Raw genomic sequence first — 25,675 nt, forward strand, 5'->3', positions numbered from 1 at the left:
GAAGAAGAAGAAGAAGAAGAAGAAGAAGAAGAAGAAGAAGAAGAAGAAGAAGAAGAAGAAGAAGAAGAAGAAGAAGAAGAAGAAGAAGAAGAAGAGGAGGAGGAGGAGGAGGAGGAGGAAAAGGGGGAGGAGAGGGAGGAGGAGAGGGAGGAGGAGAGGGAGGAGGAGAGGGAGGAGGAGAGGGAGGAGGAGAGGGAGGAGGAGAGGGAGAGATATTTCCCTGGAATGTTGACCTTTGGGTGGTAGGAGGGGCACTGTAGTGTAGTTTGCTAATCAGTTTCTCTCAGTTAAGATTCTTTGTTCCTGGGTGTCAGAGCCACTCCTAATAATTACATCTTTCAGCTAGATCATTGCCAGCATTCACTTCCAAAGGAAAGCAAATGACTTGGGTCATTCATAGGCTACAGCTCTTCCCAGTCATGCTAACTGAGCAGCTTCTGATGGGCCATTACAGGGTATTAACAGCTTTCTCATTCCCTGTGGTATGGATGGCTTCCTTACTCTCTCTGCTGTAATGAGAGGAAACCACTGGCTAGAAGCACACTTCTTATATGCATCAGGGAGATGATGTGAATGAAGAAGAGCAAACCTTGAAATCTTTAAAAAACATTTGTAGAACAAAGTTTGGTTTGTTTTTAATGTGTTATATTTGAAGTCATACTTGAAGATGATGATGGCAGTTATGTTTTAGAACAACTCACTATCTTGTTGAGATAATATATTTTACTGCAGATTACTTTTCTTGAGACAGTTTCAGGTGCCACAGGATCTTTAGAACACAGGCTGCAGATGTCTGTATGTGACACTTGAAGTCAGTCATTGGAATCTATTCCCAAGGAGTAGTGGCCTAGCTCTTAGTGTGTGGGAATTTAGCTTTGTTTTAGGCCTCTTATATTTCATTCCCTGACAGATTAGCAGTGTGAAATCACTAACAAAGCATGAATATTTTTCTTTTGGAGTTATGTGGGAACTGAGCAGTTGTATGGGGGGTGGGGGGGCTGGCTGGTGGTGTGACCTGGCGAAGGGCCTTAGAAGAGCAGGAAATGAAAGGCTGGAACAGCATGTTGGAGAAGCCAGGAAGGGTCTATTGCTAATGATTGGAGATAAGATAACAACCCATAAATGGAGTGCCTGGGGATAGATGCTGTCAATTTAACTGGGTGTTAGGGCAGGCCAAATCTGCATTTCTCTGTGAAGACTGACTCATCCTGTTTGTTGAGGCTTTGGAAAGGGTAATGGGACAAGTGTCTGCATGGTTCCGGAGTTGGAATTAGGAAGATAACAACAAAAGCCATGTTGGATAAAAGGGATACCTCAAGGTGATTTCAGGAAGACAGGTGAAACATATGTGAACACTGATTTCAACAATGAGAAGAAATCCTAGGCTTAGCATAGCAGGCCAGAGATGCTGTGGTAAGGGGTGAAAGCCAGGCACCCCAGCAGTGCTGCAGTAAGGGGTGAAAGCCGGGCTCCCCAGCAGTGCTGCAGTAAGGGGTGAAAGCCGGGCACCCCAGCAGTGCTGCAGTAAGGGGTGAAAAGCCGGGCTCCCCAGCAGTGCTGCAGTAAGGGGTGAAAGCCGGGCACTCTATTGATGCTACTGCAAGGCATGACTTGACCTGAGTAATGATGCTGGTTGAGCAATGGCTTCAGAATGGGTCTAGAAGCTTTTCCTCAGAGCTGGGTCTTTTAGGATAACAAGGGAGGGAGAGTAACGAACTAAGCTTGTAAAACCATATGGTAACATTTCAAAAGGTGAGAAAAAGATTCTTGGTTCTTCATTAGTTTCCAAAAGTGTGTGTTAAAGCATGTGTTTTACCTACCCTTGCCAGAAAGGGAAAAGGAGAACTACAAGAGCACAGGGCCTGAAGGGCCTGAAGTAGGCCTTGTAGCTTGACTGTCAGCAGTTAAAGACATGAATAGACATAAGGGAGTGTCTAATCAGATTGGTCCTTTATCAGAAGGCTGTTCTGAAAGTCCTTGTGTTGTCTCTTACAGTTATGAGCTAACAGGTTTGATTATAGCCCTTTTTTATTCCTACTAAGAGGCAGTTCTTGACAGATTGTTCCCCTATCATCTTTTCTACCACTACCTGCTTGCAGCATGATTGTGTGTCAGCTACTAACTCCAGTGGAGTTGGGCCAGGCTGTGTCTAAATTAAGTGCTTATGTATATGCTAAAGGCCAAATTCAGATTCTACTTTAAGAGTACAGCAAACTATTATAATGATAAAGATGTCTTGCTAGGTTAGGTCAAAGGTCACTTACAAGGTAGGTAGATACCATGTCTAGTTACCATTAGTTTGAACTAGATTTGAGACAAATTGTGGGCCTGAGTACCAGAGGTTTTTCTATGGAGATCTCTGGCCAGGCCTGGTGCAAGGATTCTGGTGAAAGGAAGCGAGTGTGGGCAGGGAGGCGTGAAGTCTCTGTCGTGCCTTCCCGGTCACTCTGGTCACTCCAAGAGGCTCTGCACTGAGTTGGGCTGGGCTGGACCTATGAAGCCGACTATCCAGTGAGGAGTGCGGCAGAAGCTCAGGCAGCGCTTTGGGAGAGCAGGTCTCTTCCCAAGTGTTTCAGCTCTCAGAACAAAAGACTCAGATGACAGAGTAGTTCTCACACACCTTTAATTCCCTGGGTGTAAGGAGCCGCCCTCACATTGGCCATTACAAGATGGCGCTGATGGCACTGGCACCTGTGTAAACAAACCATCTGCACATGCGCTGGGGTAGTTTCCCACCCCATGTGCTCTGCCTTCCCCGTGACGACAACTCCGGCTGATGGGCTGCAGTCAATCAGGGAGCGACACGTCCGAGGCGGAGGACAGTCCTCCATAAAAGGGACGGGTTTTCGCCATTCAGGGATTCTCTCTATCTCTCTCTGGCGCTCTCTTCGCCACTGGCTCCTGAAGGGGTAAGCAATAAAGCTTGTGCTGCAGAAGATTCCGGTTGCCCTGAGCGTGTTCTTACCAGGGGGAACAAAAGCGCGGGCAATACCAGGGTAGGATTTATATACAGTTTTGGGGGTGACACAGGGTTCAACAGCAGGTACCTCTCATTGGCTTGGACTGAGAGCTTAGGGTAAACCTTATTTGCATGTGGGAAGGCTTGGTGCAGCTCCTCTGTGACTGATAGCCACACACCTCTTCTGCGGGGGCTGAGGGGGCGATTACTTTGACAGGAGCCAGGGGTCCAGGAGACATGATCGAACACCTTCCGTCCCATGTAGGTGGAAATCTTCACCCATCGGGTCCCCGGGGTTCCAGACCCAAAGGTCAACTGGTCAACTGCAGACCAGGCTGTCTGTGCATAGCCCACTTGTCCCTTTTTCTTTTTATAAGGGAGAGGTGTCAACAGAATAACTGTTATGTCGGGAACAGTTTGATACTGAAGCAAGACCTGATTGGTAGTGATATTTTGCAATGCTACTCATCTGCTACTTTAGAAACTGAATGAGACAGGGTGCCAAGAGAAGCAAAGCTCCAATGGCTAGTGTGGGGCCAAGGAGGGGAACATCCCAGGCTACCAAGGGGTTAGAATACCACAGGTCCTCTGACATACACTGACAGTGGACAAATTGCCAGGAGAAAAGGCTTATGCATGTGTTTTACATGCTGTGTGCATCAGAGGCCCTCAAGATATGCAACTCAAAGAGGGTCAGATGAATGAAGTACAAATACTCTCTATAGGGGGATGAGATATCGAGCCAGGGAGAGCCAGGGAGCCGTTGACACCTTCTGGGCTATAGTAAATGATTTTTAGTAGAAAGGAATGAACCCCAAGGAGCAGACCACAGACTTTAACCAGGTTGCTCTCATCTCTGGACATGGGAGCCACAAGTTAAGGAAACAGGATATCAATGCAAATCTTATCTTCTGCAGACTGAGTTTCTCTAGAAATACGGCGTCCATTTGAGTATATGAGGGTTGTTTATGCCTTTCTCTCCAGTGGTTGAGGTATCCTGGTTACTTGGCAAGGTTCCTAGGGGAGGGTACTTAAGAAGGTTGTATTTCCTTGAGAAGTTTACTTCTTCAGATAAGAAGATGTGAGAGAGTCCTTACATGCTTTGGGGAAGAAGAAGGAAGAGAAAATTAGATAGTCCTTGTTTCAGAGAATAGTCCTAAGGCCTTCCACTTTCTTTTTAATTCGAAAGCACGCCAAAACCATACTATGAAATATTGTTTTTTTAAGCCTTAAGGAGTTAGGGTACAGAAAATAAAAATTGGACCAGATTGCTAAATATGGATTCCAGTTCATATCCTCTAGTTACAAATAAATCTGCCTTTTGGTGACTATAGGAAAGAGACCATGGATGACCCAAAGGCACAGAAGAAATATGTACCATCAAATACCCTGTCAAATGGGAAGTTGCTCTCTTAATTTTTAGGAATAGATGTCAGTGAATGATGAAGGACATTGACAAGGTGGGGCTTTTGAAATGACATTTTAATTCTTTGTCATCATGCTCTAAATATGAAGATACTATTGGAATAAATCCCATTTTTTTATTTAAAGTGGAAGTCTGCAAAACTAAATGAAAACAAAGAAGTAGGTCAAGAGGCACTAGGAAGGCATCCCCGCTTTTCTCGGTGGGGTTGTCTAGAGCTTCCCCCATACAGCTAAGTTGTTCCTTTTCAGACCATTGGTGCTTTTGAGAAGTGGAAGATTAGTGGTTTTCAAAATGTGGTGGGGGCTGGGGGGAGTGTAAAACTCCTTTCAGTGGACTCAAAATCTAAGCTGTCTTCACAGGGTCACTGTGCCATTTGCTTTTTTTTTTTTTTTTTGGTTCTCATTCTGTTGTGAGAACATAGTGACATACCTCAGGGCATGTGGGAGATAGCCAGAGACTGAGTGTAGGAGCAGCTATGAGCATCCAGATGGCCTCTGTGAAGCTGGATTTTAAAGGTAGTTCCACAAACAACAGGGCTGCTCCTCTATCTCCCTTCTCGTTCATTTGTTTGTTTTTTTTTTTTTTACTGCCTCTTTCTCTTCCTCCTCCTCCTACTCCTCCTCCTTTTTCTCCTCCTTCTTTCTCTTTCTTCTCCTCCTTCTTCCTCTTCCTGCCACTTCCTCTTTCTCCTCCTTCCTCCTGTCTTCCTCCCTCCTTTTCCTCCTCCTTCTTCCTTTTCCTTCCTATTCTTCCTTCCTCTTCCTCCTCTTCCCTCCTGTCTTCCTCCTTTCTCCTTCCTCCTGTCTTCCTCCTTTCTTCTTCTCCTTCCTCCTCCTTTTTTCTCCTTTCTTCCTCCTTTCTCCCTTTCCCTCCTTCTTCCTCCTCCTTCTCCCTTCTCTTTCCTCCTCCTTCTCCCTCCTCCTTCCTCCTTTTTCCTTCTTCTTCTTCCTCCTCCTTCCTTCTTCCTTATTCTTGCTTGCTGTTTTTTCTTCCTTTGTCATTTTTTTCTTGTCTTCGTTGTCATTGTCTCCTTCCTTTTCTTTGTGTTCTTGTTCTTCCAAAAACATTACAATCTTTTTTTTTTTTTTTTTGGTTTTCTGAGACAGGGTTTCTCTGCGTAGCCCTGGCTGTCCTGGAACTCACTCTGTAGATCAGGCTGGCCTCAAACTCAGAAATCCGCCTGCCTCTGCCTCCCGAGTGCTGGAATTAAAGGCGTGCGCCACCACGCCTGACCCAAACATTACGTTCTTAGCAAATGAATAGTGCTTAATTTTTTCAGCTTCAATATCTAATGCTGTAATAATAGTAGATAAAAAATACACAAGGAAATGCTTTTAGCACCATGTGCTGGCTGAGATCATGTGAAAATAAAATCTCCTCCTGTTCACCTTTTATTACACCTAGCAGATGGTGCTTTATGGTTTTCAACTCATTTTGGAATGAGCATTAATATAAAAGACCTAGTCCTTAAAACAAAAAAGAGAAAATACGGTAATTGACCATTTACTAGGATAGTTTTAAGAAGGTTCCTAACTTTTAGCTCTTGTCTGTCCATAGGATAAAAGTTTAGTATGTTTTCAAAAGAAAAAAGGGATACAATATGTGAACTGGCCACACCTGGAAGCAAGTTTGTATTAAGAGAAAAAATTAAAAATTAGATTGACAGAACCTAGCAAAGGATGGGAAATTATTGAACACTTGCTGAATCCCATTATTTATTATCCTAATTCTTAAAATGGAAAAATGTAGTCCAAGAATATTTACCAGTAGTACAAAAGGAAATTAAAAAATAAAAACAAAAAGGGTCCATGATTTCGTGATTTTTTTTTTTTCAATTAAGCACCTAAATCTAACCAAGTCCCAGTATTGAGTCATTTCTTCAGCACTGAGGTATAAGATTGGTGCTCTGTGAATGTTTTCAAAGCAGGGCTTGACAGTGAAGCTAGGTAACAAAGCTGTAATTCAGTGCCCTGGAATTTTTCTACACATGCTATCTTAATGGAAATTTACCAGAAATTTCTTGCCAGAATAAACACATTTCCTTCAGGAATGAAAGACTTGATTTTCTTCTATTCAGCCGCACCTCTTTCCTGTGAGCAGATAAACCAAATTATTTGGTATTAATTCTTATACTTCTCCCAGTTCACAGGACTCATCTTAGTCTCTAACAGGAACCAGAAGAGCTAGAAGTATGGAATAAGAAGATGGCAGTCAATTTTATACTTCAGTGAGAGAGAAAACAAAAGCAAAGACATGATGATCGCACAGTTAACATGAAATAAAACAACAGCAAAAATGAATGGGCACATCTGTGAATCGGCTTTATGTATTCTGACAGGTGTCCTGATTGAGGACGTGAACCACACACACGTGAACGGGGCTGCGGATTCTGGAAGTGTCAACATTGTATGAGACAGGGTGACTTTTTATGAGTGATTTTCAACCAAGACTGAATACTCTATACTGACAGTCCACAGTGTTAAGTGTCATTAGTCGCCCAGCTCGGGAGCAACATTCCTGTGACATAACCTGGATGAGTGGGCTAGGAGGGAGGATAGATATCGCCTTTGAGTTAAAGATGGAGGGGGCCCACAGTGGACAATGGAGACTGGATGAAAGAGATTCCCAGACTTCCCTCCATTTCTCCATTAACCCTGTTCCCTGAAATCCACTTCAAGGTTGCTGTTAGGGAAAGAGGTAATATTTATGGGGGTGGGTGTCTCACTCCATAGCCCAGGGTGACCTGACATTTGAAATGGTGCTGGCTTAGTTGGCTGAGTGTTGAGGTTGCTAGGGTGGGTTCCACACCCTACTCCAGGTGAGACTGCAGAGATCCTTCCTTTCATTCTCATGAGCAGCAATAATGAAATACTTAAGATCCACAGAGCCAGCCTTAGCAAGTAAACCTTGCCTACCAGCGCATCGCAGCTCCGTCTCCAGTTATGGCCCATTTCTTTGGAAGTTTTTCTTGACATGTTTTTCTTTTTAACAAACTATTTGACATTCAACTGGATAGATTTGTCTGAGTCTAAGGACTTGCGCTCTCACACAGCATTTAGAGCCTACTCTTTAAATAATTGTTGGAAGGAGCAGTTTAGATGTGAGGATATCATTCATGGATGAATAATAAATTTTATCTTATTGTGTTTCTCTTTTTTGTCAATATGTACAGGAAATAAAACCAGTCTAGCAATTATTGCTTCTTAGCTACCCTTCTTGGGAGATAAAATACACTTTGAAATTAGAATAATAAAACACTTTCCACCAACTATTATACCACTCAAACAATAATTTTTAAATAAAAAAAAAAACATTTTATGTCAAGAAAAAAACACCAGAGATGAAAGTGCAGTTTCTTTGAAGTGCTTACGTGACGTTTTCTTTCTATCTGTAAATAATAAGAAATAAAAATTATTTTCTATTCTGTATTGGTTTTTATTGTAGATTCTCATAATTCAATGTTAGAAGTAGGTTGTATTAAGTCTAAGGAAAAGTAGTTTAGTTGGTGTCATAAAGATCTCATTCAAGAGCTGCTGAGACAGACAGCAGGTTCTCTGCCAAGGCATTACTTGCTGCCAAGTCTGGTGACTATAGTTGAGTGCCGGGGACCTACAAAATAGCATGAGAGAACTGAGTCTACTGAGTTGTGCCTTGACTTCCACACATACTCCATGATTTGTGCACCCTCTCCTACCCACAATAAATACTCGAAGTGAAAGTAAATCTCATTCAATTTATTTTTTTCATAAATAACAGGAAATGTCTGAGGCAATTTCAAGTTATCAAGAATTTCCAGCAAATGTGTATTTAGACATGTTAGAAACTATTTATATGTACAAGTTATGAGTGCATTTATAAGTTTTTAAAGTCCTTCCTTCAGTAGACTGTAAAGGAAATTTCATAAATTAGCTTCTGTATATTTCACTTTGGAAAATAAGATTCACTGGTGGCAGCAATTGCCTATAAATTGGTTGAGTTTGGTATATAAATATAATTGATAAAAGTTATGCACTCTATGGGGGACTTTTGGGATAGCATTGGAAATGTAAATGAGGAAAATACCTAATTAAAAAAAATTATCTAAAACAAAAACTGCAAAAAATATTTTGATTAAAAAAAATTATGCACTCTATAAAATTTACTCCCCATTTCTTTGTGAATAGCAAATAATCACATCTCACTCTACTGCTTTCCAAACACAATATTAGAATTTTATTTACATGTCATATTTAAGTGTGTCTAAGAGAAAGGGCATGTTAGTTGTCATTCTTTCTTTCTTGTCGTTCTTTTCAGCAAAGCATGCAACCTAAGTGAATCATTAAGCTGTTTCCTTTGAGTGTTAGTGACCATGATATCTCGCAATTAACAAAACAAGTGTGAACTGAAGGAGTTTCTAGACTCTGCAGCTCTGTGCTATGATGTTTTGGCAATGGTGCCAGTTTTTCATCTGAAATGAACCACATTTTGTTTTGTGTTTCTAGTCGCAGATATGGCCAACACACCCTAAACCAAGAAAGCTCCAGCAAAGTTTCCGAGAGACCTCCATTTGATCGATCGAGTTCTCAGGACTCTTTGGATGAAGTATCAATGGAAGCCTATTGGACAGAACTAGAAAACATCAAGAGGTCGAATGAAAATCGCCAAGAAGGTCAAGAGGCCATAGTTGTCAAAGAACCTGATGGTAATGTCTACGTGAATAAGAGATGTCTATCAGTAGAAATGGATGTCCAGAAAGGAAGGGAACAGACCCCAAGTAACACTGCTGGTTGCCTTTGAACTTAAAGGTTACTGGATAATAGCAGATAAAAGAGTCCAAATACCAGGTACAAGTGTTGTACCTGGTACAAGCATATCCATTTTATTAGAGATTCAGTGAGTTAGACTTGCAGCTTACAAATCATCTACACTGACTTAACTGCTTCCATAATATATTAGCCTCAAGGCTATCTCATCTCCAGGAAGTGTGAATGGGTGATGGTAAGCTTCCAACTTCGCAGTGATTCAGTTTTTCCACTTGTCAAGTAGCTTGATTTGTTATAACTATGTTGTTTTTGAAGTCTGTTTTCTTCTATCTCCGAGTGTGTTGCTGTAATCTTTCTCCTTTAAGGAAGAGCAAATAAGTTTATTCTACTTTTCCATATATGGTAGCCTTTTCAACATTCGAGGGTGCTCCTCTTGTTTCTAGCCAATACATTTCTAGATGGGTATGAGCAACCTGTGTGTGTGGTTTTCTTGACCTCTGCTAGATCTGGTCCTCTCTTGTTCAGCACAGTATCCAGACAGTCTGCTTTGCCAATGGAGAGGTACAGCTTTGGATGATAAAAGACATAAGCATTTTCAGTTCCCTTAGTTCCAGTGCTCCCTTAGCTGCTGCTTCTGGTGGTTAGTGCATCGTTTTTCTTACTTTTCCTCCTAACAGTCTTCTATATACACTTTATTATTATATTTGGTATTCTAAAGTTAACATGCAGTACTTCACTTTTTAATATTTTTCTTAAGTTTTGTACTATTTCTTTAATCTTTTAAATTCATGACGACACCATATTCATGAAGCCTGATTTGTCCTTAAAATTGTGGCTTTCTTTCTGGGCTATTCATAAATATTTATGTACATTTTCGTGTCCCAGTAAGTTACATAAATGCCAAAAGGAAATGAAATAAAATCATTATCAGTTCTGTGATCCATTAGAATAGATACCCTTAACTCTGACCTCAGTGTCTGAGTTAAGTATCACTATAAATAGTATTTTCTTCTTTTCTATGATATTGCTTTAAAAATCTGCCAATATTGATCTGGAGCCTGGCTTCTGTGCTCTTGTTCAACAGAGTCTCACTATGTAGAATACAATTATTTTAATTTTTTTAATCCTCCTGCTTCATTCTTCAAAGAGCTGGGATTTTAGGTGTTTGTCACCATACCAGGCTTGAATATTTTTCTCAATTCAATATTTCTCAGACTGATAAAAGAAAACCATATTCTGCTAATTTGATGTCTCATCTATTTTCTCCTTTACTTTTCTAAATACATTATAAGTAAAACTTATCTTATTTGTTATAATTACTATCATCTTTCAGTCTGTGTTTCAAGACAGAAGTAACTTGCCACTTGGTCAGTAGGAAACAATATGTTAGGGAAAACCACACTTAAGCTTTGGCTGTTTGATAATTCTCCAAACTTAAGTTGAATTAACAGATGATAAATACCAATGGACATAACTCTGTATACTCATATTTTTGCTCCTCCTCCTCCTCTTTCTGCTCCTTCTCCTCCTCCTGCTGCTGCTGCTTCTTCATCTTCTTCATCTTTCTTCTTCTTCTTCTTCTTCTTCTTCTTCTTCTTCTTCTTCTTCTTCTTCTTCTTCTTCTTCTTCTTCTTCTTCTTTTCCTTCCCTTCCTCCTCCTCTTCCTCCTTCTCCCCCTCCTTCCCCCTCCTTCTTTGAGATGATCTCCTGGAACTCACTATATAGCTTAGACTGGCCTCCCACTTATAGAGATATATGGGCCCTTACCTCCTGTGCTGGGATTAAAGGCAGGAGCCACAGTGCCCACCTCTTCCTAAATTTTAAATAGTTTGAGTTTTCCTTCTGTTTTTAACATACTAAGTGGGCATAACAATCTTGTTTTCCTTGTGCTGACAATGTCAAACTCCTTCCTCTCCATCACTCTGAGTTGGCACATCTGGAGTATTGTTTAACCTGTCTATTCATCAATAATCACAATGCCCAGCTGTTTTCTTTGAGGCCCAGGCTATTGATGCTTGATTTCTACATTCAAGGAGTTACTCAAGTGCAGAAGGACAGAGAGCAGTCATGAGTGACACAGATGAGAACATTTGCAAAATATCATGATATTTGGTCAGGAAGTAGCTCTGATAGCTCTCATTTAGTTTATACAAGAAAAGGCAGAATTATATTTGGTGACAGTTCTGAAATGGGGTATAGACATTTTTGTGTCCTTTGTTACCTGTCCTTTTTTATTTCTTTCTAAACATGGTACTTGAGGTGACTCTATTCTAGTTTTCCATCTGTTTTTCTATAAGCTTCATTAGATCTTAGATAATGTAGAATCCCTTGATATACAGGAAATGATTGGTTCCAGGACCTCTAGAGCCTAGAGAATCCAAATCAACAGATAGATACTAAAATGTGTTGTATGAATTTGCATCAACCTATTTATGTACTCCTATATTTTGAAACCATCACATTATCCTTTAGAATGTGTGGTGCAATGCACAAAGTACTATATAGATAGTTATGATGTTGTGTTTAGGTAGGTCATGAAGGAGTCTGTTACAGGGTGCTCCAAAATGTAGAGTTCTTCCTGAGCTACATAGCGAGACTCTGTCTAAATAGAAAGAAAGAAAGAAGGAAAGAAAGAAGCCGGGCGTGGTGGCGCACGCCTTTAATCCCAGCACTCGGGAGGCAGAGGCAGGCGGATTTCTGAGTTCGAGGCCAGCCTGGTCTACAAAGTGAGTTCCAGGACAGCCGGGCTATACAGAGAAACCCTGTCTCGAAAAAACCAAAAAACAAAACAAAACAAACAAACAAACAAACAAAAAAAAAAGAAAGAAAGAAAGAAAGGAAGGAAGGAAGGAAGAGTAAAAGAGAAAGAAAGAGAAAGGAAGGAAGGAAGGAAGGAAGGAAGGAAGGAAGAAAGAAAGAAAGAAAGAAAGAAAAAGAAAGAAAGAAAGAAAGAAAGAAAGAAAGAAAGAAAGAAAGAAAGAAAGAAAGAAAGAAAGAGGAAGAAGGAAGGATTGGACAAATAGTTGATACCTATGTTCAGATCAGGCACTACTTTTAGCAGCACATCAAATCTAGGTTAGTTGAATCTTCATATGTGGAGACCTCAGACATGGAAGGCAACTATAATTTATAATTGAATTCCTACTTTTTTTGTTTTCACTTGATTCCGTTATTTATTTAGCTTTCAGGCAATCTCTCTCTTTTTTTTTTCATTGAAAATAATGTGCTTTAAAACTTCTTGAATATCTATATTATCTGATGCACTCATTTGAGAAAAAAATAGAAACTTTAATTTGAAATTCCCTGTTACTTTTTTTTTTCACTACCTTGCCATAGGCCTCATTAGCTACATGGAACTGAGAAAACAAACCCTTCTGGAAATAGGTGTTGGGCTCCAAGATAGCCTTGAACTCAAGCCAAGAAACCATGCCTCCACGCAGGCTTGCAACACCAACCTCTGCGTCCCCCGCTGGGATGCGTTATTTCTCCATGTTTGCTCACCTCTAGGAGGACGACGGGGCAGCCTTCCCTAGTTAATATGCAGGAACTTGTAGAGGTTAATTACATGTGAAACAATTTTAAAATTTTTAATTAAGTATATATGAAATTGACCCAAAATTTGCTATCACTATGGCCAGAGAGAATGGCAGTTGTCCAAGTTTCAAATAATAATTCTCAGTTCTGTCCGTGGCTTAGTTATAACAGAAGCAATTCAGTCAGGATTTCTGATAGTCTAAAAATATGAACGTTTTTATTCTTTGTGATTTCAAAACCATTTCTTTCTTATTTTTTTTAAAACTATTTTAGAGGGAGAACTGGAAGAAGAATGGCTCAAAGAGGCAGGTCTATCCAATCTTTTTGGAGAGTCTATTGATGACCCGCAGGAAAGCATTCTGTTTTTATCTACACTGACCCGGACTCAGGCAGCAGCTGTTCAGAAACGGGTGGAAACGGTCTCCCAGACCTTGAGGAAGAAAAACAAACAGCACCACATTCGTGACGTCAGAGACATATTTGCTCAACAGAGAGAGGCACAAGAAAAAGTAAGATTCTTTTCTGATATGAAAGCAAATGATGAAATGCTTAGAGTCACTTGGACCAGTCCAGTTTAATTCAATTCATTACAAACTTTATGAGCACCTGTTCTCTACCCAGTGTTACTGTGTTGGCAGTGAACCAGTGTTTTTGAGTTTCACCCTTTTAAAAGTTACCCCAGAGAGACAAACACCTAAGCAAGTTCAAATTCCTAGCAATAATTCTGTACTAGGAAGCATGGGGTCTTTGGAGTAGATGTACCTGTCACACTAGTGAGTGGGAGAGAATAGTGAAGAAGACCTTCTACACAGCTTGGTGCCAGTTGTTTCTGATAGAAAAGCAGGATCCAGGGCAGTTAGTCCTTATCAGTTATTGCTTGAGGAAATCATTGAATTTCCAATTCACTGAAAGCTGGGTAGAAGTGGAGTATCAGGGAAGTGATAGCAACCCAGGAGCTGGGCCCTTGAGATGTGAAGGATTATCCTCTTTGTGTCTAGCCCCCTGAAACTTACATGGCATATAGATCTGAATTTGGCATATAGATCTGAATTAAGATCAAGCCAAATGGTTAGTGTTTTCATGGAAGATGCTGATTCTGATGGAAATCGAAGAGTGTTAAATGAAGAGACTTTAGGAGATAGTAGAAGTACTAGAACTGTGAGGCCCTGAACAGTGCTGTGCACATAGTCCGTTGATAGAGCACCCAGAGCTTATCTATAAGGAAATAAGGAGCTTGCATTGGATTGAAATAATCATATGGAACTTTTGTCGAACAGGTTTTGCTACCAACAAGAACAAATCCACTGAACTAAATGATATTTTTAAGAGCACAGATGATTTTGCTTACTGCCCCCCTCAGCTCTGGTTTAGAAAATTCAGTAGAAGCATTGGAAAGGATTCTTTAATAATGGTTCAATAATGACAACATTAACAGAAGCAATTGCTACCATGGCTACTGAGCTAACTGCTCTACCTGTTTGAGTTAATTGAATACCCACAGCTATCTTCTGAGTGAGGTGCTATCATGTCCATCCTAAGGTTGAGGTTCATAGACTTTAAGTAACTTGCTCGATGTCCTGTAGATGCTAAACCCAATTTTGTCTGACTCTAAAGCATTTTCTCTTCTGCAGCATTTCCACTTTCAAACATGACTCTGATAGTAAGCAGTTTGAACTTGAGAATCAATTTACAGTATAAGCAAAGGGCAGTAAAAATTTTATGGTTTTTCATAAAAAGCAGAATGGAGGTGCTTATATAGAAGTCACTTTGTTGTTGTTGATAATGTTATGTAGAGAGCCTTTACTTTTTGTGATTACTTTGCTTTTCTGCAAAAATCCTTTCAGTTGCAGGCTGTTACTTTGCTTGCATGGCCAACTGCAGATCAAATTCAACCCACTTACGGGAAATTCCTGGGTCACTAGATTGCTCCAGGCACTTGTATAAGTTACATCCTTGTTTGCTATCCAGTGGTTGTTTGGGACATCTACCAGTGCTGAAGGATGGAAGTAGGTTTGCAATGATAGAAAAAGCAATAGTAAGGATAAACAATAAGACATCCCTTCCAAATTAAAGAACATTGCCTCCTGACCAGCCCTGGCCACTAAGAAAGCTCAGAGGAAGTGACAGCAAGAATGGCAGACTTAGCAAAATCTATGGTGTGGGATCCCTGCTAGTCTTGAGGACAATGTTGCTACTTGGTGCTAGAAGAAAAATTTTACTTTCCCAGCAAATTCCTAGAAAAGTCTAACCCACATAGTTTAGAATCTAAGATCATTGGTGGCTTTTATGATCAGTTGGTGTCATTAAGAGAGAAGTAACACAAGCAGATTAAGACAATGTTGTCTTTTGCTGGATACCTTTAGTTGGAATACCACTGTTCTTTAGAAGATGACTTTCCATGCCCCACCACTTAAACATCCATCTTGCTTGTGGTTATTCTGTTCTGGGATAAATGTGCATTCAGCTTTTCCAGTGTCCAAACTTAAGCACAAAGCCTGTGCTGACACCAGGAAATTTAATTCCTAAATGTATCCATATGGATACCTATCTTCAGTTACTAACAAAAACAGTCTGACCACATACGCCAAATATATATCTATGTATAAGATTAGAATTCTTGGTTGTGTTCACTGTGCATGGAAAGCCAACCTTCTACAGACTTATAGGCGGAGGGAAGGAGAATGTCCTATTGTAACCAACTGAGGTGCACCTTTGACCATACAATGTGTCACTTCAGTGACTTGATATTGTCTTGAGTACTATAAGTCTCTAACTCATATGTTAATGACATATTAATGCCAGTCCTGGTGCTTTTTGTAAAACTGTAAGTGAGAGAGGAGAGTCCTTTGTGGATAACACACTGACACATGCACACACACACACATACATATATACATATAGGGTATACATATAGTTATATATCTGAGGTTGCTTTGTGAGGACACTAGACGGGCTAGTTTTTGAATGTATAGATGGAATCCAGTAGAGTTGTTATTAAAAGTAATCCATTCAAATAGACCTTGTTGTATGATTGGCCCAGGCTACTTTTCTGACCCCTCATAAACTCTTATAGAGCCCCATCTGGAGCCAGTTCTAACTCACCATGTTTATAACCCTTGAAGGGCCATGTCTAAGGTGTCATGGCTCATGGCAACAATTCCTTTAGAGAAAGAAAAGGATTACTTTCAATATATCACTGCTTATTGCCAATTGCTTTTAACTTATCTCACATTTCTTCTTTAAACAACCTATTTTGTGTGTGCATACTTGTATATATGGGTGTGTACACACATTTGGAGGCCAGATGCCAACACTGAGTGTCTTTCACAATCACTCTCCATCTTATTTTTGGAGATAGAATCTTTTTCACTGAAGCCAAAGCTATCCAATTTGGCTAGAATGGATGGCCGAAAGCTTGAAGAATCTACCTGTGTCTACCAGATGCATACTTCCCTGCCCAGGTGTTTTCATGTCTGCTGGGTTTGAAGATGGGTCTTCATGTTTGTGGTTCTATAGGCCAGGTGTTTACCCTGCATGCCAGGTTTGAACTTGGGTCCTCATATGTAGCTCAGGTGTCTACATGCATGCTGGGTTTCAGCTTTGAATGTTCATGTTTGTGTTTGTATAGCAAGCACTTTACTCTTTGACCTATCTCATATTTAAGATTGCCAGTTATTTGTTTGTTTATTAGAAACACAGTTTCTCCATGTAACCCATTCTAGCTTTGAACCCATTATATCACCAAGACTGGTTTTAAACTCATGAGAATCCTACGGCCTCAGTCTCCAGAATTCTGGGAATGCAGACAGGAACCACCATATTTGGTTGGTCACTCTTTTTTTTTTTAAAGATTTTCATTTAAATTCTAATGTATTATCTAGTACTTTTGTTTGATAATAGAATTGGTAAGCTAAAATCCACATATCATATGATCACCCAATAAAGCATAGAACTCAATATGGGAATGATTGCCTGCAAGATGTGGGCTAGATGACAGGGTAAAAAACTGTATCAACAACAAGAACAACAAAAAAATTGATGTCATTTTCTTCATGAGTGCAGTAACTGTTTAGCCACCCAGGTTCCATAATAACTCCCCACCCATTCTTATGCAAAGGACCCCAATTAAACTTGTAGGCCATTCCTCTCCCCAAAAGTAGACATGAAGAGGGAACAAAAAAGTGTTCCATGAGAGCAAGGGACATTAGGAGAAAGTATTAAGGATTGTTGAATATGATTAGAATATATGCATGTGTAAATTTATTAAAAGTAAATATTTTAAAACTAATAAAAAAGAGGTGTATAATCCAGTGATTTCTGCCATCATCACAGTCAACTAGGACACATTTTTATTACATGTCCTGCAAGGAATGCACATACCAATCAGCAACTACTTCCTATACTGTCCTGAATACTCAGGCAAACGTGGATCTTTGGGTCTGTGTGATTTACCTGTTCTGGACTTTTCAGATAAATGAAATCATAATATGCATGGCTTTTGGTGAAGCATGTTTTTTGAACTTTATTTTTGTTATTGTTGCTAAATACTATGTCATGGTTTGAGTAAACCACATATATCTACTCACAGCTGGATGTTGCTAATATTTCATCTAAATAGTGGTGTTTCAGATAACAGGGACACTCTTGACCTCTGTCCGGTTCCCAGTTGTGTTTGGTGTGTGTCCCACAGCCATGAGTAATCATACACTTGTTGGACGATTGGCTATTGGTCACTGTGTCACTCTGTTCGCTGCCTGTGACTTGTATAAGTTTGAGTTCATTTCTTGTTCTCTGAAGGTTATAATGGGATTATTTACAATACTGTTTTCTCTATTTGTGAGTTCTCTCAATGACTAAGTGGCTCCTTTTCTCTGTTCAGTCTCCAGATGACTCAGACTTGCGGTCAGTCAGAACAAACGAAGACAAAGGCCAAGGAAAAGATGGTATGTTGGACTTGTACTCCTGGTTGTCTTTTTAATTACTGTAATAAATACTTATAACTCTAACATATTCCCTTCAATTCTACTGAGAAACTTCTATGAAAGTACTAATGTAATGCATGATTTTGAATAGAGTTGGCCCTTTATCATTTTTCCCATCTGATCTCAATGTACATATACATCTTCATGAATGCTTATCATATCCACAGTGGCTGCAGAGCTTTTTGCTTCATTCAGCATACTCAAGAATTATTCCTGGCTAATCACTGCTCTTGGTACATTTTACAGATGAAAGACCTGACTTGGAAAGCCATGCTTCCCACACCATGCCTCTGGACTGTGGAGTTAGTGCCCTGTTCATGAATAAGCTCTAAGTTCATAAATGGTTTTGTTTTCAGAAATTTTAGAGAAACATATAAGAAAAAGAGATTATCTTTTAAAAAATGAATTACAATTCTCCTTTTCATGCATTTCACATTAAACATTTATTTCAGAGATGAATTATAAATTAAAGTGAATACAAAGATTCTATTAAGTACCATGGCGAAAAAGTTTACAGTTCTAGTGTTTATAAGAAGGGAAAGCATTCAGGCTTAAAACATGAGTCTACTAGCTACTTAAACACTGACACAGATGAACTGTGTATTTACGTTCTCAACTTAGTATCTGAGGTATTTGTACATCACTGTATGGCCTTGGGCTTTGAAGTAGCAGGGTGAAGGAATGGCTGTCAGATAAACTAGAGGCCCTAAGAGCATCCCGAACCTTTCTCTAGAAATCCCTCTTTAGGACAGAGTTGTATGAGGAGGTTTAGAAATCTGAGAACATGTATAACATCTTTGTTTATTTAGAATTTTCTCAGTACTTCTCTCCTGTATCACCACATAAAAAATAAGGGTATACAATATACACATCATGAGTGTGAGCACACATACATATATGAGCATCACATTTCTGAGTACACACACACACACACCACACTCACCCCTATGAAAACACTCTTTTCTGTCTCTTCTGTGGAGCCCTCTGTAGCAACATGTGCTGTATCAGAATGAACCATTGAGTATTTCCCCCTGTCTGTGTGCCAGCAGACACTGAAGTGGCACGCAGGCTGGCAGCGCCAGACTTAGCCTGCTGGAGAGCTGGGTCCTCAGAGACACAGACAGATCTTTTGTGCCAGTGTCAATATGCTTTGGAGAAGAGTGACTGCCAGTTGCTTAACAGATATTGAGGAGAACATTGTCCTTTCTTCATGTTTTCATCTCTTGCCAGACATCATAATGTAGGCTATAGCAACAAAGGTTCTGAGAGACAAGTCTGTTATATGAGCGCTTTCAGGCTGAGATTGCAGTGGGCAAGAGAGATGTGACAACTTGTAGCCCGATTTATATCTGTTTCTGCTGGAAGGGTAAACAGTAGGAAGCAAGCTGCCAGCCAAGTCACCAGGTAGCTATTGCTACATCAGTTTGGGACAGGGCCCACTCCTTTGCTTACCATGAACTAATGGTGTTTCAAACACTGTGGAAAGTTCAGAAAGAAATTGTCCTAGATTTATGTCAGTCTTTGTTGTTGTGATAAAACTATTCAAAAGCAGCTCAAGGGAAGGAAGCGTTTATTTGGCTTGCATGTGACAGTCCATCATCCAGGGAAGCCAAGGCAGGAACACAAGCAGAGACCAGAGGGGGATGGTGTGTTTTTTGTCTTCCTCCCAGGTTCAGAAGAAGCTATGTTTCTTATTCAAGTTGGGGACACCCACCAAGGGATTGTACTGTCAACAGTAGGCTGGATCCCCCACATCCATTAGCAGTCAAGGAAATGCTCCACAGGCCAACCTGATAGAGGCAATTCCTCAATTCAGGTTTCCTCTTCCCAAGTTGACAATTAAGGTTAGCCATCACCTATAGGCAAGGAAACATTATCCGGAGATTGTAAAGTAAGGCTGGTTCTGGTTAAATCTGAAAACACCAGTGTCTAATCTAAATGTTTTATCTACGCTTGACTTTTTATTCATCCAGAAGTACCTGTCTGGGGGCTGGAGAGGTGGCTCAGCAGTTAAGAGCACCTTGGTTCCATTGACTGGACCCACAACCATCTGTAACAACAGTTCCATGGAATCGTCTGGTCTCTTCAGTGCACTGCATACATGTGGTGCACAGGCAAACATACACAAAACACCAATACAAATAAAATTAAAATAGACCTTTAAAAAGAATTTCAAATTAAAAACTAGTAGACTTTGAATGCTGCAAGTACTGTCACATTTCACATTAATCTACATTCTTCACTTTTCATAAAATTACATACCTCTATGCAAGGCCCATTACTTGTACTTATTTATATATATTAATAAATTAATACTTACCATTTTTTCACAGTGATCTATATACTTTTAATTTGTATTTCTATGAGAGAAGTAAAGTATTTTTTTTAAAAATAGATATTTCTATTATTTTGGATAACTGGACAAATTTTTTTAAAAGGAATTATATAACTTAGACTTGTCGCCTTCCTCAAAATCAGAAAGGACTGGGGGGGGGGGGGGTTTCAATCACTAAAGAACTTGCAAGTAAAATGCTAGTCTTACAAGCAAATGAGTACTTGTGTAAGGTTCCCACAGCCTATATAGAAAAGCCAGATATACATAATGCTCCACATACATGTGTACACATGTGTGAGTCCATGTGCACAAATGAATGGACACACATAAACATAGAAAAGAGGAAATTGGATTATAGAAATTATATGCACTGGGAAGGTCTAGACGTGTGGGTCCCTAGGTTTGCTACCGGCTATTTGTTAAACTCTAGGTCAATGGCCCCAGAACACTTGTCTCAAGAGTAAAGCAGACAGGGGTGAATGAATGACATTCAGGTTTTCCTCTAACCTCCACGTACATGTGCACACATCTGTGAGTCTACTCATGCTAACCCCTGTATTCGAGCATACACACACACACACACACACACACGAGGATACTAGAGTAAAGAAATTATATTATCTACACTTGTGGGCTTAACAGGCAAGGAATTCATCCTTTAACTTCTCCGTATGGGCATGATGGATCCATCATTTGTCTTAGCCACATCGCTGTCTATCTCTAGCAGCGACCACTGTCACCCAGTTATTTTCTCTGTCCCCTCCCTGAACTTGGTTTCGCATTTGAACTGCGGTTTGCACAGTTTGTGCTTTTTGTTCTTGTTGCCCTGTTTTCTGGAGGAAATCAATTTGTTTTAAGTGTGTTCTGCATGACTCCAGTTTGGATTCAGCACAGCATGTTTATTTTGGTTTGCACAAGGAGGATATGATTATTGTAACTGACATCGAAGCATTGAAGAGAATCATTTCTAAATTCTTGTCCACTGACATCCAGCAGCTGAAAGTAGCTTCTAATTTACAAAAATGGCTAATCATTTTTTTTTCATTGAATGGTTTCCTAGGAAACCAATAATGTATTCACAGCAAAACATATAACCATATAAACTAATGGGAAAATAAAATTAGTATTTGTTTTGACATTTACGATACTTTAAAAATTAATCATAAAAGTTATTAAGTATTCTACTTAAAATTGTCACAGACTATTGAAAAAAAAATAGATGGGAGCAGATAACACCATCACTGAGTTTTCTATTTGACGTGGGCACATGTTTGCTTGCTCGCCTAACTAAAAGCTTGCCTGAAAGCCAGCTAAGCTGGCTCACACTGAAAATCTAGGCTTTCTGTAGGTTTCACCTTTGCTATAGAGAGGCATTTAAACAAAGGCAAGCCCTTACTGAGCCCCATGTGGCTGTGCTGCAGCACAGTCATGAAGCTGGCTCTACTCCATAGTCGGGATGAACAAAATGGGATTCATATCTAATTCTTAATTCTATTTTGATTGAAACAAAAGGATCTTTTTTTAATGTTTTATTTAGCATTGACAAAAATTGTTCTGAGCAGTGGCCTTTAAATGATATACCCCTGGATTTCTGATATGTATTTATTACATTTTTAAAACTAATTGCGTCTTGTATCTCTTTGTCTTACAGTGTGCAATATTAGTAGGCAAACAAACAAAGCACTGGGTTTGGTTTTGGTTTTGGATTTGGTTTTGGTTTTGTTTTGGTTTGGTTTGTTTGAGACAAGGTTTTCGTTTTGCTCAGCCAGCAAAGTAAATCACTGTTTGGATTAGAAGCAAGAACAAATCATTCTCAGGTGTGAGTTTACTTATTTATTTGGGGTTTATTAATTTTAAGTTTGTTCACGATTGTGAATTACGTACTGTGTATCAGTATGCTTACTATTATTGTGTATATGTATGGTGCATGTGTGTGTGTGTGTAAATGTACATGCTGTCGTGCACATGTGGAGGTCAGAAAACAACTTTCTTGAGTTATTTACTCTTGTGAACATGTATGATGTGTGTGTGTGTGTGTGTGTGTGTGTGTGTGTTTGTGTATGTCTGTGTAGACATGCAAATGCTATCGTCCACATGTGGAGGTCAGAGAACAACTTTCCTGACATAGTTCTCTCCTGTATGATCCAGGGAAGGAACTTTGCTTATGAGGCTTGCATGGCAACGCCTTTGCTCTCTAAGCCACCTGGCTAGCCCTACTTTTGTTTTTGGAGACAGATTGTCCTAGCCCCTGTGGCCTCAGAGTCACCATGTAGTTGAAGATGACCTTGAACTCTTGATTTCTTAGCTTCCCTCCTCAGTGCTGGAGTCACAGGGATAGGCCACCATGACAGGCTCTCTCTTTTCAGTCCATGGCATCTTATTATAAATTATTATAAATCAGTGTTTGGTAGTGGAAAGTAATACCAGTGTTCATGTTAGCAGTTTTCTAAAGTGAGTTGTAAGAAAAGAGAAAAATTTACCAAGGCAATTTGGAAGTGTGTTTTTCCTTCCCAGTAGCTGTTGTTTTTATCAAAGAAAAAATTTCAACATTAATTACTTCCTAGAGGATCAGCAGCAAACAAAATAAAAAAGACCAAATAAAATTTTGAAACTGCTGATGGCAAATACCCACAGCTTCTTTGACTCACTCTGGAAGAGGCTTCTATGCTCTTTAATAAAATCAGGTACAAAACCTGTTGGTTCTTGTACCAGGCACCTCCAGATCCCACTTTCGGAGTGATGAGTTGTTGGCATCAGCTGTTGTTTTGGAATTTTTACCATGCTTCATAGGTAACATTCCAGAACATTCCAGGGCATGGAGGAGGCCTGCTCTGAGATGTATTCCACTCTGAAGAAGGTTTAGGAAAGGCACAAGGCAGAGATACAATGTAGTGCCTCTCTCTCTCTCTTGCTTTTAGCTCCTCAGTTCAGAATAAAGCAGTGACTGCATCTACTAAACTTTATGAGACTTCCCATTGAGTTTGATGTCTTCTGGTAGTCTTTTGAATTTATACCCAGTCTAAAAACTGTGACCACAAAGAATTCCCAGTTGGACCCTGGTTTATCAATCACTTCTCTCAGCTTTTACTCCATGAGCCAGTGTTAAAATCCCTTGAGTAAACATTTTGTTATCAAAATGACAGTAAATTGTTGCCTAGAGAAATGAATATTCTTCCCAAAGTTCTGTTTAATATATTGAAAGTTTTAAAAATAAAAGGCATGCAGTTGAATTGTCTTTTTTTCTCCTAGATCAGCCATCTAGTGGGGCTGTCGATAGCAAGGAGCAGATCTCACGGGTGCCTGAGGACACACCTGCCTCTGAAACAGACATCAATCTGGAGGTGTCATTTGCGGAGCAAGCTGTCAATCAGAAAGAGTTCAGTAAGGAGAGGACGCAGAAGATCAGCGGCAATGACTCTTTGCCCGTATGTAGTGCACATTCAGATGGCTCTAAAAGAATTTCTTTTTTGTTTTTTCTCTGTATAGCCCTGGCTGTCCTGGAACTCACTTTGTAGACCAGGCTGGCGTCGAACTCAGAAATCCGCCTGCCTCTGCCTCCCGAGTGCTGGGATTCAAGGCATGCGCCACCACACCCGGCAAGAATTTCTTTTCAGCAAACTTTGTAGTTTTAAAATTTACAACCCACAGAAAAGTTGCTGTCATAACATTGCCATCAACAGCTGATTGAACAGTTATTAATGTTTTTCTAACCTTTCCTTCTACATCTATCTGTTTACACACTATTTAATAGATATACATTCATTTGTATTTTGAGATTTTTTCAAGGCAATTTGAAATAGAGTTGGAGATGGAGAGATGGCTCAGTGATTAAGAACAGTGGTGGTTCTTTGAGGATCTTCATTTGATTCCCAGTACTCACATGGAGGCTCACAGTCAGGGCTAGTTTCAAGGAATTAAATGCCCTCTTTTGTCTTCTGTGGCACCAGGCATACACATAGAGAGATGCACAGACATACATGCAGCCAAAACACCCTTAGACACATAAAAAATAAATATTAAATAAATGAGTAAAGGTTAAAGTGTTGAGATGGAAGAAGTTAGATACTAAAGTTGTAGTTAATATTTAACAGACAGGAAAACTGGCAATTTGGATATGAGCTTCTTATTTCTGCACACCCCATTAAGATATGAACAGGGAGTATACATTGCATTAGTTTTCTTATATTTCTTGGTTCCTTAAATTGAGATTTTCCTTTTTTTAACATTTTTTAAAAGAGTTCCTAACACTAGGAAAATTGTCTGGTCATTTCATCATGATTAGGTACAGGCTAAACATTAAGCCAAAACTGCTATGTGTCTGGAGGGATACAGGCCTCTCTTTGGTTTCGAGGCTTTGTCAATACATTGGCTAACCAAGATGCCCCCCCTCTTCTCATGTTGTGAAGACACCTTCCTTCTCTACAATATATGCTAGATTAGTCCTTGAAATGGGGCCATCCTATCTTATAACTCACTATGCAATAGTTTGATGTCCACATTACCCTTTTCTGGAACAATAATTAAGCTGAGCTTTGAGATACAGGCTAATCCTGTTGTCCCTCCGAAGTTAATTGGCAGCCCTCCTTCTCCTTTCAGCTTTCCATACCTCTACCTGCTGACTTTCTCCATTAAGCATTGTATAGGTGCTAGAATTTGTCTTTGATGGCCACCTTGCGCAGTGGGGCCCTGCTGCTGGTTCCTCTGCTGTTTCATGGTGTGCTCCTCATTCCATCCCTTCTTAATTTCCTGGTGTAGCATGCTCCAGGATCAGTTTGTCACTTTCTACCTCTTAGATGTGAAAGCAGCTGGATTTCAAAGAAACGGATTCCTTTTAGGGAATGGTATTTAGGACCTGCACCTTCTGGGCAGAGTGTTCTCTATGCAAATTTTGTTCCTATACTTTAAAGCAAAGGCAAAAAACAAAACAAAACAGAGTAATATAAGAAAGTTCTAAATACTTACCAAACAGCCTCATCGTCACTAACATGGCCACCTCTGTAACTCTGTCCACTTCCCTTTTCTGTGTTATTTTGAAACACGTGTCTGAATTTTGTTTATCACCTGTAAAGGTTTGTATTGCTCAAAACAAATCAAAACAACAAAAGAGAATCAGAGGTTTTAAAAAACTGCACACTGTGTTGTCATTGCTATACCTCTAAAATGTTAATCTCAAGTTTTAATCTCAGATACCCAAGCTTTCAAATTTCAAATTTTATCTCAGTTATCGTGAGTTTCTGCAGTTTGAGAGCCAGGCTCCAAAAGAAACCTACTGGGTTTGGTTGATATGCCATTTAGAGTGTCTGACTTTCTTCATGTTCCCCTATCCTTCTGTTCCTCTATGTCCTCTTCTGCTTTCCCATTCTGTCTCTCTTTCCTCTCTGTGTCTGTGTCTATGCCTGTCTCTGTCTCTCTCATTTTACTACTTATTCATTTTCTTCTTGCCTGTCTTTTGTTGTTCTAGGCTCCCTCACTTCTTTAAACTTTCTGTTTTTTCTTGTCACATGCAAATGCATATTGCACATGTCTGTGCATGCCCATGTGTGTGTAGGTATATGCATATGTGTACAGGTGTGTGCATGTGCGTGTGTAGAGGCCTGAATATATTTGTTGTTGTTGTTTTGTTTTTTTTTTTTTTTTTAATATTTTTATTACATATTTTCCTCAATTACATTTCCAATACTATCCCAAAAGTCCCCC

The 25,675-nt window shown here is 39.8% G+C and overlaps 1 protein-coding gene across 5 annotated transcripts in view; it reads left to right on the top strand.

The window, feature by feature from the left end:
* Positions 1–25,675, top strand: part of Arhgap18 (Rho GTPase activating protein 18) — a 221,199-nt gene that overhangs the window by 140,574 nt on the left and 54,950 nt on the right. For all 5 annotated transcript variants that reach the window (XM_029482498.1, XM_029482496.1, XM_029482497.1 and 2 more), the window contains exons 2-5: positions 8,867–9,066; positions 12,935–13,170; positions 17,541–17,604; positions 23,228–23,403. In XM_029482498.1, coding sequence (XP_029338358.1) covers positions 8,867–9,066; positions 12,935–13,170; positions 17,541–17,604; positions 23,228–23,403 — 676 coding nt within the window. The remainder of the gene's footprint in view (positions 1–8,866; positions 9,067–12,934; positions 13,171–17,540; positions 17,605–23,227; positions 23,404–25,675) is intronic.

Source organism: Mus caroli, chromosome 10 (genome assembly GCF_900094665.2).
Source record: "Mus caroli chromosome 10, CAROLI_EIJ_v1.1, whole genome shotgun sequence".
Lineage (NCBI taxonomy): Eukaryota > Metazoa > Chordata > Mammalia > Rodentia > Muridae > Mus > Mus caroli.